The sequence below is a fragment of the Pristiophorus japonicus genome, chromosome 2, assembly GCF_044704955.1.
Source record: "Pristiophorus japonicus isolate sPriJap1 chromosome 2, sPriJap1.hap1, whole genome shotgun sequence".
In the NCBI taxonomy this organism is placed as follows: Eukaryota; Metazoa; Chordata; class Chondrichthyes; family Pristiophoridae; genus Pristiophorus; species Pristiophorus japonicus.
In genome coordinates this window covers 358,259,709-358,276,691 of record NC_091978.1, presented here as the reverse complement: position 1 = coordinate 358,276,691, position 16,983 = coordinate 358,259,709, and the positions used below count along the sequence as shown (strand labels likewise).

The window sequence follows — 16,983 nt, the reverse complement described above, 5'->3', positions numbered from 1 at the left end:
TGCTAGTCGGTGAGGCGAAAAGATAAGTGGTACAAAGTCAGCTAACAGAATCGGGATTGAAAGCCTCGGCAGTTTTACAGTACCTGTTCAAGGTACTGGAGGAATTGCATCACTTGAGAGCTACAAAAAAACGCCACTGAAATATTCCGTTTGCTATAATGATGTCCCCATAGTTTAATTTTGGCAGCAAATCTTTGTGGTTTTGGGAGAGGTGGGGGTCGGGGATGGCGAAAAACAGGATCAGAGCATTTCGACTCCACAGCAAACCTTGGTTTGGGATTAGTTTTCTGCGGAGCCATTACAAATCTTCCCTGTCTGCCACTTGATTACAACTTGGGCAAAGAAATAGAAAGCCAGAAATGAGCTTTCACGATATTAGCACGACAGCACTTACTCCGTTGCAATATTACTCCGGTAATCTAAGTAGTTTAATGGCTCCAATGAAACATACACTAATATCACAGACAGTAATGACTGTGGTGTAAAGCAGGCTTGCAGGCAACAAGCGGGCTTCACAATCCCCCAGTGAATATAGTGCAACAGGCTGCTTATGAAAGAAAGACTTGGATTTCTATAGTGCCTTTCACGACCACCGGATGGCTCAAAGCTCTTTACAGCCAAAGAAATACTTTTGAGGTGTAGTCACTGTTGTAATGTGGGAAAAGCGGCAGCAAATTTGCACACAGCAAGCTCCCAAAAACAGCAATGTGATAGTTATGTTGATTGAGGGATAAATATTGGCCAGGACACCAGGGATAACTCCTCCGCTCTTCTTCAAAATAGTGTCATGGGAGCAGACGGGGCCTCGGTTTAATGTTTCATCTGAAAGACGGCACCTCGGACAGTGCATCACTTCCTCAGCACTGAGAAGCAGCAGGGTCTGTTTCAATGAAAAAAATAACTTGCATTTATATAGCACCTTTTACATCTGCAGAATGTCCCAACGTGCTTCACAGTCTTTGCTTTTGAAGTGTAGTCATTATTATGATGTAGGGAAATGCAGCTGTCAATTTGTGTGCAGCCAGGTCATCAGTATGACAAATGACCAGTTAATCAATTTGTATGTTGTTGGTTTATTTGGCAGAACTCCCCTGTTCTTCTTCAAATAGTGCCATGTTAACCTTTATTTCCACTGAGAGGGCAGACAGGACCTCGGTTTAACATCTCATCCGAAAGACGGCAACTCCGACAGTGCAGCACTCCCTCAATACTGGAGGGGGGGGGGGGTGTCAGCTGAGATTTTTGCGCTCAAGTCTCTGGAGTGGGTCTTAAACCCACAGCCCTCTGGCAAAGAGGCAATAGTGCTACCCAGTGAGCCAAGCTGACACAATGATCACATTGCGGCATCCATTTTAACTTGCAACATCCTCATCTTGTGCAGGTTAATTTTCTAAAATCTACGAAGCACCTGTTACTGGTAATTAAACTTTAGGAAAAAGTTGCGCAAAGATCAAATTGGTTTAGTTCATTTAAGCACAGTGTAAAATTACAATATAACCCAATCTTTCGGAATGGGAGCTGGTAGTGCCAGCTGTGGCTCAGTGGGTAGCACACTTGCCTCAGAGTCAGAAAGTTGAGTGTTTAGGTCCCACTCCAGAGACTGGAGCATATAAATCTAGGTTGACACCCCAGGACAGTGCTGAGGGAGTGCTGCACTGTCGGAGGTGACGACTTTTGGATGAGACGTTAAACGAGGCCCCGACTGCTCTCTCAGGTGGATGGACGTAAAAGATCGCATGACACTATTTCAAAGAAGAGCAGGAGAGTTATCTCCGGTGTCCTGGCCAATATTTATCCCTCAATCAACACAACAAAAACAGATTGGTCATCATCACATTGCTGTGTGTGGGAGCTTGCTGTGCGCGCAAATTGGCTGCCACGTTTCCCACATTATAACAGTGACTACACTCCAAAAGTACTTCTTTTGGCTATAAAGCGCTTTGAGACGTCTGGTGGTCATGAAACGGCGCTATATAAACTAGAATATATCTAATTATTAACTAGGTGCAATCCAAACAATACAAATTTCGACAATGTGTCATAACACTTTTATTTATACAGTACTTTATCGCATCAAAACGGTCTCAAAGCGAGTGCTTGACTTGAGAGGTGCATTAAGGGATGGTTTAGTCCCATTGGGTGAGGAGTGAATATTGGTCACCACATCTGACCTTTTCAAATACTGCCTTGGGATCTTTCCACCTGCAGTGGCAAACAGAGGCCTTGGTTTAGCAGCTCACCCGAAGGTCGACACCTCCAACACTGGCGGCAGCCTAGATCATGAGCTCAAATTATGGTTCCGGGGCTCGAACCCACCACCTTCAGCTACCAGCTGAGCCAAGCCTGCGCAAGAGAAGGAACGAAAAGCTCATACCTTATTAATTTCCAGGGCTGGCAAAGTGTCTGCATCGGCTCTAGCGAGATCAAGCTTGTTTTCTGGGACGAACAGTTCCTTTATTTCGGCATATGCATCAACGGGGACAATGTCCTGTTTGAAACAACCAATAAAAAAAACAAATATCCATTTAGTTGCAACAGTGGACTTTTGCTAAAAGTGCAGGAACATTTAAGCTAATTTACATTGCAGTGAATGGTTGGAGGCACTTTGCACAGATGGGGAGGGAAAAGAATTAAACGGCCTGATCCTGTAGTGCCACCTTGTGTTCATAATCAGTAAAAAGCATCTGGCCAGAAAGAAAGAATATCAATGAATTACAGAGCTAATTCAATCATTTTATTACAAATATACCATTGGAGAGGTGGAAGAGACGGTAATTCACATAGGTGTGTGCAAGAAGGTGCCTTAATCTACAAGCAAGGTGACTGTACGAAACCTATTACTGCAAAAGCCATAGCCACATTCATGGTCAACTTCAACGGAAATAAAAAAATCACCACCACACAGACCTCCATGAAGAACTCTATTCATAACATCTGTTTCAAGCGTCAGAAGAAAAAAAAATTCAAATTTTTTTGTGTGTGGGGGGGGGGGGGGTGGGGGGGGTGGGGGCGGGGGGCTGGGTGGTAAGCCACGTTGACGTCATTTTGACTTGTGTCTCCGTAGGTGTAGTCAAAGGAATTCGTCTATTTAGTCATGCTAGCATTACCAGTGAACAAAATCGATATAGATATCTCCACAAGTGATGGTAGCCAGATACGAGCTAGGGAGTAGAGACTGCAGTCACTGGTGAATTCACTGCTTGCTTAAAAGTCCACTATATAAATCACACTTCAGCAGGCAGTAAGATTACCTTTTAAGTTGCTGTCTTCCTATAATTGGACTCTTGGGCCTAATTGTAGATGTGGTTACAGAAATACTTCTCCAAAAGTGGAAAGAAAATTCTCTCTTCACAAGGTTATAATATTCTGCTTGGCATTTGTTAAAAAAAACATGCACTACAAAATGCCAAGTATTCCCATGAGTTCAGAAGGCTGTGAGGTAATCTAATTGATGTGTTTAAAACGATAAAGGGTTCGATAGAAAATGCAGAGAAACTATGGGCTAGAATTTCCTAACAGCCCACCAACGCCCGGTTGCCACCCAAAAGACCGCTAAGATTCCCAAGATTATCGCCGGCGAAAACTCTTTCTCTCCTTCTCCCCCCCCCAAAATAAAAAAATTCGCCGAGTGAAAAACATGGGCGTTGCACCCACAATCTGTGCGAAAAAGTGGAATTTAGGGTCGATTGGGCGGTTCCTAAAGAAAATGGCCGATAAATTTTTTTTTAAATCACTAAAATTTACCCTGAGGTTGCAGGTTTGGCCTAGCAGCAGAAAAACATCACATTAAAAAAAAAATCAAAAAAATATTCTCATGTCCCTTTTAAACTAAATCACAACAGAATGTTAAAATAATGAGTAAAAAACCCCAATTACTAACTTTTTTCTTGAAGAGCTACTCACCGACCGCACAGCTCCGCTGATCCTCGCGGGTGTTTTATTTCATACTCACCCACGGGTCACCACCGAGCCAAATATTGCGCCAGGGCGATCCGAGAACGGTGCACGCCGGCATACCTCAGGTAGGGAATTTTGCGCTCACCCGATTACTGCCCACAAAGGCCAATACCGCCCAGAAACCGGGCGATAAGCCATTGCAAATTCTAGCCCTGTATCTCTTTTGGAAAAGGGCGTCGACCTAAAACGTTAACTCTGTTTCTCTCTCCACAGATGCTGCCGAACCAGCTGAGTAATTGCAGCATTTTCTGTTTTTATTTCAGATTTCCAGCTTTCAGTATTTTGCTTTTGTTGTGGAGAAACTATTTACACTGGTGGGGAAAGCCAGAACAAGAGGACACAAACTTAAAACTACCAGAGTGGCCATTCATGAGCAAAATCACAAAGCACTTTTTCGCACTAAGGCTGGTGGAAATTTGGAACTCTCTTGCCCGAAAAGGCTATGGATGCTGGGGGTCAATTGAAATTTTCAAGACTGAGATCGACACGATTTTTATTAGATAAGGGTATCGATGTGGATCAAAGTTAATGGAATTGAGGTACAGATCAACCATAATTTAACAGAATGGCAGAACTGGGTCGAGGGATAAATGGCCTACTTCTGATCCATTGTATGTCAGTCTCCTGTTGCTGACTTGGTAATAAAGATGGGGATGCTGCCACAGGATCTCAAGTTAAGAACAAAACATAGGAAACGGGATCAGAAGTTGGCCATTCGGCCCCTCGAGCCTGCTCCGTCATTCAATGAGATCATGGCTGATCTTCTACCTCAACTCCACTTTCCTGCACTGTCCCCATATCCCTTGATTCCCTTAATATCAAAAATCTATCGATCTCTGTCTTGAATATATTCAAAGACTGAGCTTCCACAGCCCTTGGGTAGAGAATTCCAAAGATTCATCACCCTCCGATTGAAGACATTTCTCCTCATCTCAGTCCTAAATGGCCGACTCCTAGTTCTGAGACTGTGACCCCTGGTTCTACACTCCCCAGTCAGGGGAAACATCCTCCCTGCATCTACCCTGTTAGAATTTTGTATGTTTCAATGAGATCACCTCTCATTCTTCTAAACTCGAGAATATAGGCTTAGTCTACTCAATAAGTTGTGTGGTGTCACTCAATCGTTTCTCCAACAGGAGCAGTCTTCCCTTGCTACCCACCAATAAAGATTTATAGAATGCCGTTCATGACCTCAGGAAGTCAAAAAGTGCCTTACAGCTAATGAGGCACTTTTGTTTGAAGTGTTGTCACTGTTGTAATGTAGGAAACGCGACAGCCAATTTGTGCACAGCACTCCTTGGTATCGCACGGGAGCATCAGCCTCGATTATATGCTCAAATTTATGGGGTGGGACTTGAACCCACAACTGCCTTGGGATGTCCTGAGCTGGTGAAAGGTATTCTATAAGTGCAAGTATTTACTTTTCTTTAAAACTGCTAGCAGCTCGAGAAAGGGGCCCACCACCACCTTCTGAGGGTAACTATGGATGGGTAATAAATGCCAGCCTTGCCAGCGACATCACATCCCGAGAATTTATTATTTTTTTTATATAAAAAATCTACTTGGGATGTCACTTCCTCCAAAAATATTGGTCAGGTAAGATCTTCTTCCTCTGTGTCTATACTGGCGATGTTTACTAGTTAATCATAATGGTTTTCCTCAAGTTTATACTTGATAATAGAGTCCATTATTTTACCCAGTACTGCAGAAAAACCAATAGGTCGAGAGTTTTCCAAGTCTACTTTTATCACCGTGTTAGCCTCCGCACTTTTGTGTTGTACCCATCAGATTGGCACTTATAGTCATAATTATCAAAGAACCCATGAGAAAGGCATTACTCACTGAAACGGCATTACACTGGGTTTTGGTCAGTGCATTTTGATGCCCTTGGACTGCCTGCTTTAGTGAAACAGACAAATTTACTCTGGGGTTACCACTGCCTGTGCTAGACCTTGACGCCAAGATCCACCAACCCCAGTAGCCCTCCCCTACAAACCACAATGTAAAAGGCAACTCAAGCGCAAGCACAGGTAAACCCTTACCCTCTCCTGAAGAAGTTCGATCACTTGCTGGACACATTCATTTACAGAACAAACATCGGTCTTCAGGACTAACTCCGGAGCTTCCGGCTTCTCGTACTCAGAGTCAATACCAGTGAACCCTGTCAGAAGAAGACGACCCAGGTCATTGCGTTCCTTGGCCAGTAATTAACTGTGCAACTGAATAAAGAAAGACGTTTGCCACTTTACCGATAGCTCTGTTGAAATATTGCATTACCAGTGTGGAATTCACAAACTAAAATACCTGGTCTGTGGGGATTTGGCCGATTGCAGTCTGGGCTGTAACAACAACTATATATCCAGGAGTGGAACAGCCAGCCTCATTGTGCCAGAGCTTAGGGACCAGATGAGGGGTAGGAATAAAATCAGCCACCATTCCCGCTTCTGACCATTTTCCAAGTGAAACCTATAGAATCATAGAAATTAACAGCACGGAAGAGGAAGCCATTTCAGCCCATTGTGTCCGCGCCGGCCAACAAAGAGCTAACCAGCCTAATTCCACTTTCCAGCTCTTGGTCTGTAGCCCTGTAGGTTACAGCACTTCAAGTGCGCATCCAAGTCCTTTTTAAATGTGGTGAGGGTTTCTGTATCTACCACCCTTTCAGGCAGTGAGTTCCAGAACCCCATCACCCGAAGAAATTTCCCCTCAAATCCCCTCTAAACCTCCTACCAAGTACTTTAAATCTATGCACCCTGGTTCTTAACGCCTCTGCTGAGAGAAATACATCCGACCTATCCACTCTATCTAGGCTCCTCAATTTTATACACCTTAGTAAGGTCTCCTCTCAGCCTCCTCTGTTCCAAAGAAAACAAACCCAGCCTATCTAATCTTTCCTCATAGCTAAAATTCTCCAATCTAGACAACATACTCGTAAATCTCCTCTGTACCCTCTCTAGTGCAGTCACACCTTTCCTGTAATGTGGTGACCAGAACTGCATGCAGTACTCTAGCTGTGTTTTATACAGTTCAAGCATAACCTCCCTGCTCTTGCATTCTATGTCTTGGCTAATAAAGACGTATTCCATATGCCTTCTTACCCATCTTATCTACCTGGCCTGCTACCTTTAGGTATCTGTGGATATGGACTCCGAGGTCCCTTTGTTCCTCTACACTTCTCAAGTGTCCTATCATTTAATTTATTTAATGTAACTGTCCTAAACATCCGTAAGAAAAAGGTCCTCCACCAGCCTGTCCTCACCGCACAGCACTGCCCCCCAGTCATCAAGATCCACAGCGTGGCCCTGGACACCGTGGACCACTTCCCATATCTCGGGAGCCTCCTATCAACAAGAGCAGGCATCGATGACGAGATCCAACACCGTCTCCAGTGCACCAGTGCAGCATTCGGCTGCCTAACGAAAAGAGTGTTTGAAGACCAGACTCTCAAAACTGCCACCAAGCTCATGGTCTACAGGGCTGTAGTAATACCTGCCCTCCTGTATGGCTCAGACACCTCAAGTTGATGGAGAAATATCACCAACGATGTCTCCGCAAGATCCTACATATCCCCTGGGAGGACAGGCGCACCGACATCAGCGTCCTCACCCAGGCCAACAACCCCAGCATCGAAGCACTGACCGCACTCTATCAGCTTCGCTGGGCAGGCCACATAATTCGCATGCCAGTCACGAGACTCCCAAAGCAAGTGCTCTACTCGAGCTCCTTCACAGCAAACAAGCCAAAGGTGGGCAGCGGAAACGTTACAAAGACACCCTCAAAGTCTCCCTGTTAAAGTGCGACATCCCCACCGACATCTGGGAGTCCCTGGCCCAAGATCGCCCCAAGTGGAGGAAGTGCATCCAAGTGGAGGAAGTGCTGAGCACCTTGAGTCTCAACGCCGAGAGCATGCAGAAATCAAGCGCAGGCAGCGGAAAGTGTGTGCGGCAAACCTGTCCCATCCACCCCTTTACCTCAACAACTATCTGTCCCACCTATGAGAATCTGTGGCTCTCGTATTGGACTGTTCAGCCACCAAAGAACTCACTTCGGGCGTGGAAGCAAGACTTCCTCGATTCCGAGGGACTGCCTATGATGATGATCATTTAATGTGTATTCCCTTGCTTTGTTAGCTCTCCCCAAATGCATTACCTCACACTTCTCCAAATTGAATTCCATTTGCCACTGTTCTGTCCACTTGGCCAGTGCATTCCTGCAGTCTACAGCTTTCTTCTTCATTATCAACCATGCGGCCGATTTTAGTATCATCTGCAAACTTCTGAATCACACCCCCTACATTCAAGTCTAAATCATTGATGTATACCACAAAAAGCAAGTGACCTAGTACTGAGCCCTGCAGAACCCCACTAGAAACAGCCTACCAGTCACAAAAACACCCATCAACCATTACTATTTGCTTCCTGCCTCTGAGCAAATTTTGGATTTAACTTGCCACTTTGCCCTTGATCCCATCAAAGTACTCTCATCGACCCTCCTTATCACTTCCTCAAAATCTTCAATCAAGTTGGTCAGACACAACCTTCCCTTAACAAATCGATGCCGACTGCCCTTGATTAATCCATGTCTTTCTAAATGAAGATTTATCCTGCCCCTCAGAATTTTTTCCAATAATTTTCCATCCACCGAGGTTAGGCTGACTGGTCTGTAATTACTCGGTCTATCTCTTTCTCCTTTTTTAAGGGAGATGGAACTTGCGTCTGCAGATCTGGGATGAGAGCAAAATCCACATCAGCCGAGATGCTTCATAGCCTGCCCCCATTACTGGGTATGGTGGCATAGTGGTTATGATACTGGACTAGTAATCCAGTGCCTGGACTAATGATCAGGAGACAGGAGTTCAAATCCTGGTTCAAATTCAAGTTGGGGAATTTAAAATCAATTAATTAAAATTTAATTAATAAATCTGAAATTAAAAAAAAAGCTAGCATAAGAACATAAGAAATAGGAGGAGTAGGCCATATGCTCCACCATTTAATACGATCGTGGCTGATCCGATCATGGACTCAGGTCCACTTCCCTGCCCGCTCTCCATAACCTCTTATTCCCTTATCGTTTAAGAAACTGTCTATTTCTGTCTTCAATTTATTCAATGTCCCAGCTTCCACAGCTCTTTGAGGCAGAGAATTCCACAGATCCACAACCCTCAGAGAAGAAATTTCTCATCAGTTTTAAATGGGCAGCCCCTTATTCTAAGATTATGCCCTCTTGTTCTCGTCTCCCCCATCAGTGGAAACATCCCCTCAGCATCCACCTTGTCAAACCTCCTCATAATCTTATACGTTTCGCTAAGATCACACCTCATTCTTCTGAACTCCAATAAGTAGAAGCCCAATCTACTCAACCTTTCCTCATAAGTCAACCCCCTCATCTCTAGAATCAACCATGAGAACCTTCTTTGAACTGCCTCCAAAGCAAGTATATCCTTTCATAAATATGGAAACCAAAACTACACGCAGTATTCCAGGTGTGGCCTCACCAATACCCTGTACAACTGTAGCAAGGCTTCCCTGCTTTTATATTCCATCCCCCAAGTAATTTAGGGGAGGAAATCGGTCATCCTTACCCAGTCTAGCCTACATGTCACTCCAGACCCACAGCAATGTGGTTGACTCTTAACTGCCCTCTGAAATGGCCTAACAAGTTGTATAAGCAGCTCAGCACCACATTCTCAAGGGCAATAAATGCTGGCCTTGCTGGCGACGACCATATCCTGTGAATGAATTTTTTTTTAAAGTAGCCCAATTGGCATGGACAAGTGAAGAAAGGACATCTGGGCGAGATATTGGAAGCTGCCTGGTGCCAACAAAACTTTACTCCAACAAGAGTCTGCACCTTCAAGTGGGCTGGGCAGAAAAGTGGAGTGAAAACTTAACCAAAAAACCCTACCTTTACCAATCATCATTTATTGGTTAAGGCGGTAAATATGTGTGGCCATTTCATCACACTTTTTCGCTATCCCTTCTCACTTATTGGTAAAGATTGCCAGAGTTCAATCTTGCACAATTTTAACTGACTGCAATCATGGTCATCACTGGAATTCTGCAGGAGATATTTACTGAAATTTGCAGAACAATTTTCCCACACATCAATAAAACCAATCTACCATCTGCTTTCAATAATAAACACACAGAAGCATTAAAAGACCAGACAAACAGCAAATTATTAAACCATCAAATTTCCATGCTCAATGCCATGTGGTATCAAATTTCTTGTTCCCTGAGCAGACGCAAGACACTACTTCACGGAAAAGCAGAGAGAAAATAAATCAGGACACATCTGATTGGGGCCACTTTAGCACAACTGCTAGTAACCAGCTAAAGGGAGAGTTAAAAGGCCAGTGATAAGTCAGCTGCCTGCTTTGAGTCAGGGAATGGAAGGGGGTGGGGGTGGGGAGGCAGAAGAGGAAGAATAAAGTTCACAAAGTTAAAGAATTTTGGTCTTCCCTTTTACAAAAACTGGCAGTGTTCACTGCATTATATTGCCCACTCTAGTGGACAAGAAGCGTATATCTATATCGGAAGCTTATCTAAAAAAAGGAGTTGCATTTTCTAGAACACCTTTCACGACTACCGGACATCCCAAAGCATTTTATAGCCAATTTTTTGAAGTGTAGTCACTGTTGTAATGTAGGAAAAGCGGCAGCCAATTTGCACACAGCAAGTTCCCACAAACAGCAATGTGATAATGGCCAGATAATCTGTTTTAGTTATGCTGATTGAGGGATAAATATTGCTCAGGACATCCTGCTCTTCTTCGAAATAGTGCCACAGGATCTTTTGCATCCACCTGAAAATGCTGACAGGGCCTCGGTTTAACGTCTCATCCGAAAAACAGCACCTCCGACAGTGCAGCACTGGAGCCTGCTCCGCCACTAAGATCATGGCTGATCTGATCATGGACTGAGCTCCACTTCCCTGCCCGCTCCCCCTTTATTCCCTTATCGCTCAAAAATCTGTATCTCCGCCTTAAAATATATTCAATGTTTGCTTTAGCCTCCTTCTAACAGCCATTGTACATGTGCTGTGCCACCACCTGCCGCTGGATCCCCGGGAACAGACGGTACGTGGCTATACCCTCACCCCTTTGCTCGCTCCCTCTTTCTGGTCTCCCCTGTCGGGGTCTCGCTCTCTCCTGCTGACTCCTGGTCTCTCTCTGCCGTCTCTCTATCCCCCTCCCTCTCTCTTTCGCTGTCTCTGCAAAGAACATCGGAGCAAAAGGAGAAGCAGAGAATCTGTGTTGGTTTAGGAGAGAGCTTTCCTCTCATTTTTTTGAAACATTTGAAATCCAGTCAATGTTGAAAAATGAGCAGCATTTTTTCCTTCTTTGGGGAAATGCTTCTTGACAATGCGTTCCTATTTGTGCCCTTGTGATAATGAAGTTGCTCGTATCAGACACCAGCTCCACTAACCTGTTCGCAATTAATTGAATGCACTTAAGAGTCCCAGTTCAGTGTGATCCTGAGTGTTAACTGCCTGCTGATTTATGAAGAGATGATTAAATGAGGCCCTGTGGGTGGATGTTAAAGATAGCTTTTACCGCTATTGTAAGAAAGGCAAGGAATTTCTCCCCCCAGTCTCTCTACCTCCCTTTATAATATAAGAAATAGGAGCAGGAGTAGGCCATACGGCCCCTCGAGCTTGCTTCGCCATTTAATAAGATTATGGCTGATCTGATCATGGACTCAGCTCCACTTCCCTGCTTGCTCCCCATAAACCTTTATTCCCTTATTGCTTAAAAATCTGTCTATCTTCACCTTAAATATATTCAATGACCCAGCCTCCACATCTTTCTGCGGCAGAGAATTCCACAGATTTACAACCCTCAGAGAAGAAATTACTCAACTCAGTTTTAAATGGGCAGCCTCTTATTCTGAGACTATGCCCATAGTTCTAGTTTCCCCTATGAGTGGAAATATCCTCTCTGCAACCACCTTGTCGAGCCCCCTCATTATCTTATATGTTTCAATGAGACCTCTCATTCTTCTGAACTCCAATGAGTATAGGCCCAACCTACTTAACCTATCTTCATAAGTCAACCCCCTCATCTCCGGAATCAACCTAGTGAACCTTCTCTGAACAGCCTCCAATGTAAGTATCTCCTTCCTTAAATAAGGAGACCAAAACTGTATGCAGTACTCTAGGTTTGGCCTCACCAGACTTCTCTGCTTTTATACCCTATCCCTCTTGCAATAAAGGCCAACATTACATTTGCCTTCCTGACTACTTGCTATACCTGCATACTAATTTTTTGTATTTCATGCACAAGGACCCCCAGCTCCCTCTGTACTGCAACACTTTGCAATTTTTCTCCATTTAAAAATAATATGCTTTTCTATTCGTTCTGCCAAAGTGGATAACCTCACATTTTCCCACATTATACTCCATCTGCCAACTTTTTGCCCACTCACTTAGCCGGTCTATATCTCTTTGCAGATTTTTTGTGTCCTCCTCACAATTTGCTTTCCCACCTATCTTTGTATCATCAGCAAACTTGGCTACATTACACTCAGTCCCTTCATCCAAGTCATTAATGTAGATTGTAAATAGTTGAGGCCCCAGCACCGATCCCTGCCGCACCTCACTAGTTACTGTCTACCAACCGGAAAATGACTCATTTATCCCGACTCTCTGCATTCTGGTGGTTAGCCAATCCTCTCTCCATGCAAATATATTACCCCCAACCCCGTAAACTTTTATCTTGTGCAGTAACCTTTTATGTGGCATCTTATCAAATGCCTTCTGGAAATCCAAATACACCACATCCACTGGTTCCCCTTCATCCACATTGCTTGTTACATCCTCAAAGAACTCCAGCAAATTTGTCAAACATGATTGCCCTTTCATAAAACCATGCTGACTCTGCTTGATTGAACTATGCTTTTCCAAATATCCTTCTACTGCTTCCTTAATAATGGACTCTAGCATTTTCCCAACTACAGATGTTAGGCTAACTGGTCTATAGTTTCCTGCTTTCTGTCCGTCTCCTTTTTTAAACAGGGGCGTTACATTTGCTGTTTTCCAATTTGCTGGGACTTCCCCAGAATCCAGGGAATTTTGGTAAATTACAACCAATGCATCCACTATCGCTGCAGCCACTTCTTTTAAAACCCTAGGATGCAAGCCATCATGTCCAGGGGACTTGTCCACCTTTAGTTCCATTATTTTATCGAATACTACTTCTTTAGTGATAGTGATTGTATTAAGTTCCTCCCTCCCTATAGCACCTTGATTATCCACTATTGGGATATTTTTAATGTCTTCTACTGTGAAGACCGATACTAAATATTTGTTCAAAGTCTCTGCCATTTCTCTGTTCCCCATTAATTCCCCAATCTCATCCTCTAAGGGATCAACATTTACTTTAGCCACTCTCTTTCTTTTTATGTACCTGTTGAAACTCTTACTATCTGTTTTTATATTTGCTTTCAGAATCTAGCTTTCCTCTATTATTTTTTTAGTCGTTCTTTAGTCTGGCTGTTAAAAGTTTCCCAATCCTCTGGCCTCCCACTAGTCTTGGCCACTTTGCATGCCCTGGTTTTCAATTTAATACCATTCCTTATTTCCTTGGTTAGCCACGGATGGTTATTCCTTCTCTTACAGTCTTTCCTTCTCATTGAAATATATTTTTGTTTAGTTATGATCATCTCCTTCAATGTCTGCCACTGCTCATCAACCGTCCCCATACTTTAATCTATTTTCCCAGTTCATATTAGCCAACTCTGCCTTCATACCTGTGTAGTCTCCTTTGTTTCAGCTTAGGACACTGGTTTGAGATTCAACTTTCTCACCCTCAAACTGAATTTGAAATTCAACCATGCTATGGTCACTCATTCCTAGAGGATCCTTTATTAGGAGATCGTTTATTAATCCTCTCATTACACAGTACCAGATCTAAGATTTATCTCTTGAATTTAAAAATTCCCATCAAATAGAATCATAGAAATTTATAGCACAGGAGGCGGCCATTCAGTCCATCGTGTCCATGCCGGCCGAAAAAAAGCTATCCAGCCTAATCCCACTTTCCAGCTCTTGGTTTGTAGCCCTGTAGGTTACAGCACTTCAAGTGCATATCCAAGTACTTTGTTAATGCGGTGAGGGTTTCTGCCTCCGCCGCCCTTTCAGGCAGTGAGTTCCAGACCCTCATCACCCTCTGGATGAAAAATATTCTCAAATCCCCTCCAAACCTCCTACCAATTACTTTAAATCTATGCCCACTGGTTATTGGCCCTTCTGCTAAGGGAAATAGGTCATTCCTATCCACTCTATCGAGGCCCCTCATAATTTTATACACCTCAATAAGGTCTCCCCTCAGCCTTCTCTATTCCAAAGAAAACAACCCCAGCCTGTCCGATCTTTCCTCATCGCTAAAATGCTCAAGTCCAGGCAACATCCTCATAAATCTCCTCTCTACCCTCTCTAGTGCAATCACATCTTTAGAGTAGAGAAGGTTAAAGGGAGAGTTAATAGAGGTGTTCATAATTCTGAGGGATTTTGATAGAGGAGCGAGAGAGAGAGAAAGTGTTTCCAATGACAGGAGAATTGATAACCATAAGACACAGAGTTAAGATAATTGACAAAAGAACCAAAGACGAGATGAGATTTTTTTTTAAATGCAACTAGCTGTGATCTGGAACGCACTGCCTGAAAAGGTGTGGAAGCAGATTAAATATTAACTTTCAAAAGGAAATTGGATATAGACCTGAAAAGGAAAAATGGGCAGGGCTGTGGGAAAGAGCTCGGGAGCAGAACCACTTAGATAGCTCTTAGAGAGATGGCACAGGCACGATGGGCCTCCTTCTGTGCAGTATGATTTTAAATGAGCAGATGTTGAATGTCCAGACATGGATTCTAAACCTTAAAGGTTGAAGGAGCATGCGGATGTGAGCGGAAGACAGAGGCAACAGTGAAATCGAGCTTGGTAATCGTTAGCTGCAGGTTTAGGTAATATTCAATGGCATCAGTGCAAAGATTTGTTCCCCCCCACCTACCCCCCTCCAAAAGGAAGTTAAAATAAATAAATGAAGTACTCTGTATGAATGCAGCACAGGTTTGACATAAGGCCCTTACACCACCCCACTACGTGTCCTGTAGCCTCAATTGCCCTTTGTATTCTCATGATACGTACCTTTTATCTCACCAGCTCTGGCCTTTTTGTACAGTCCCTTCACATCTCTTTTCTCACAAACATGCAGTGGGGCATCAACAAATATTTCGAAAAAAGGTAGGCCAGCGCCTTCGTGGATACTTCTGCCGTTCTTCCGATCCTACCAAGAGGGAAAGTTCACATTTAAAAAGACAAGAAACATCAGTCATGTCCACCCTCTACAAGATCATTTGACATACAGTTTTAGAACTTAAAAATCATAGAATGAGAGAGAGAGAATTTCAGAGTAATAAAACCCTGTTCCAGATTTTCATTGTGCAAAAGTTCTTATATTCAATTATTTTTCTCACCCTCTCCATTTCAGGAGTCTTGGCTTCCATCCCTGACACCTTGGCAGACATTCCCAGGCCCCTGCTAATGGCACTCTAACCAGTCACTGATAGATGCACGAGGCAGAGTGAGACGACTTGCTTCTTTTCAAGAAGTGCTTGGTCTCTACCTGATGTCCCAATTGAGGTCTAGCACCCATCTCATGGGTGACGGTTTGCAGAGTTGCAGTCACGTGCCCCGTGCGGGTGCTTTGAAGTCCCGCCACTTTGTGCCAATTCACACTCACCGGTGATTTTTTTTAAAGCGTAGATTTTGCACAAACACCTTGCGTTAAAAAAAGGTCTCACAGCACTTCTCAAATGGGAATAAGGCCGGGAAATGCACATCGAGCCATGGAGGAAGAGATTAGGAGGGTGTCTAAAAACCGAGAGGACAGAGAAGAGGTGGAAGGAGTTTAAGGAGGGAGTTTTATAAATTAGGGCCAAGGAAACTGGAGATTCTGCCCCAATTTGGCTGAAGGAATTGGGACAGAATGTACAGAAGACTAGAGCCAGAAAATCCAAGAGTACAAGAGTGGGGAGGTGTGGGAGAGAATGTGAGGGGAAGGATTCAAGGCTGGAGAAGGTCGCAAGGAGAGATTTGAAGAGAACGAGAAATTTGGGAGGCAGGGAGTGAGTGCATGGCAGTGAGAAGGGGAGGTGATGGGATAAGCAGGATTTAGTGCAAGGCAGAATATGGGTAGCGTGATCTTGGACAAGTTGAAGGTTGCGAAGGGTGGAAGAGGGGAGGCCAGAAAGGAGAGCATTGGATTAAAAGTCTAGAGTGGCAAAGGATGGATAAGGATTTTAATGGTGGAGGGCTTGAAGCTCAACTCAGAGTTGAATAGGTCTTCCTCATGACTTAGTTCAGCCTGAGTGTGTGACCGGGACAGAGGACTGAATCAGTGGTGCGAGAGCGGGGGCAGAAAATGATGGTTTCAGTTGCCCCAATGTCAACATGGAGGAAGTTGCAGCTCACCCACGGTTTCACGCCGGACAAGTAGGGTGACAGCACAGAGGTAGACAGAAGGGTAACCTCAGCAAATATACTTTGTATCTCTTTGTCAAGTTATTTCTAAAAGAACCAAAAAATATGCATCCCGAGTTTACAAATTTACTATTAAGAGGTGTAAAAAATGCCTAACTAGAACCTATTGGCATTCTAGACAATACTCTGCAAAAAGCTGCTCCACATCCAGACCAGAAAACAATGTATTTGTGAATACCTTGATATCAATAAGGATATGCACATGCTTACATCAAATATTACATTATTTTACATTGATGTACGCACTGCGGTGTGATAGAGACACTGCGGTGATATAACAATGAACTGCACTAACACACATAATAATTACCAAAGTATAGTTTAAATACCAGTAAACTGCCCATGGTCAGTTAATGAAAGGAAGTTTTTTTTTAAGGAGTTCGAACATTTGAGAAACTCACTCTACAGCAGCATCTGCTGGCCAGGGTGGGCAACTACATTGTTACAGGTGACTGCTTACATACAGGATTTCCATTCTAAATGTTCATA

At 43.7% G+C, this 16,983-nt stretch overlaps 1 protein-coding gene across 1 annotated transcript in view; it reads right to left on the bottom strand.

Moving 5' to 3' along the window:
• papss1 (3'-phosphoadenosine 5'-phosphosulfate synthase 1) overlaps positions 1–16,983 on the bottom strand; it is an 87,695-nt gene that overhangs the window by 39,976 nt on the left and 30,736 nt on the right. The window contains exons 4-6 of the mRNA XM_070872579.1: positions 15,100–15,238; positions 6,000–6,118; positions 2,375–2,488 (exon numbers count right to left, since the gene is read on the bottom strand). Of these exons, the coding sequence (XP_070728680.1) occupies positions 2,375–2,488; positions 6,000–6,118; positions 15,100–15,238 (372 nt within the window). The remainder of the gene's footprint in view (positions 1–2,374; positions 2,489–5,999; positions 6,119–15,099; positions 15,239–16,983) is intronic.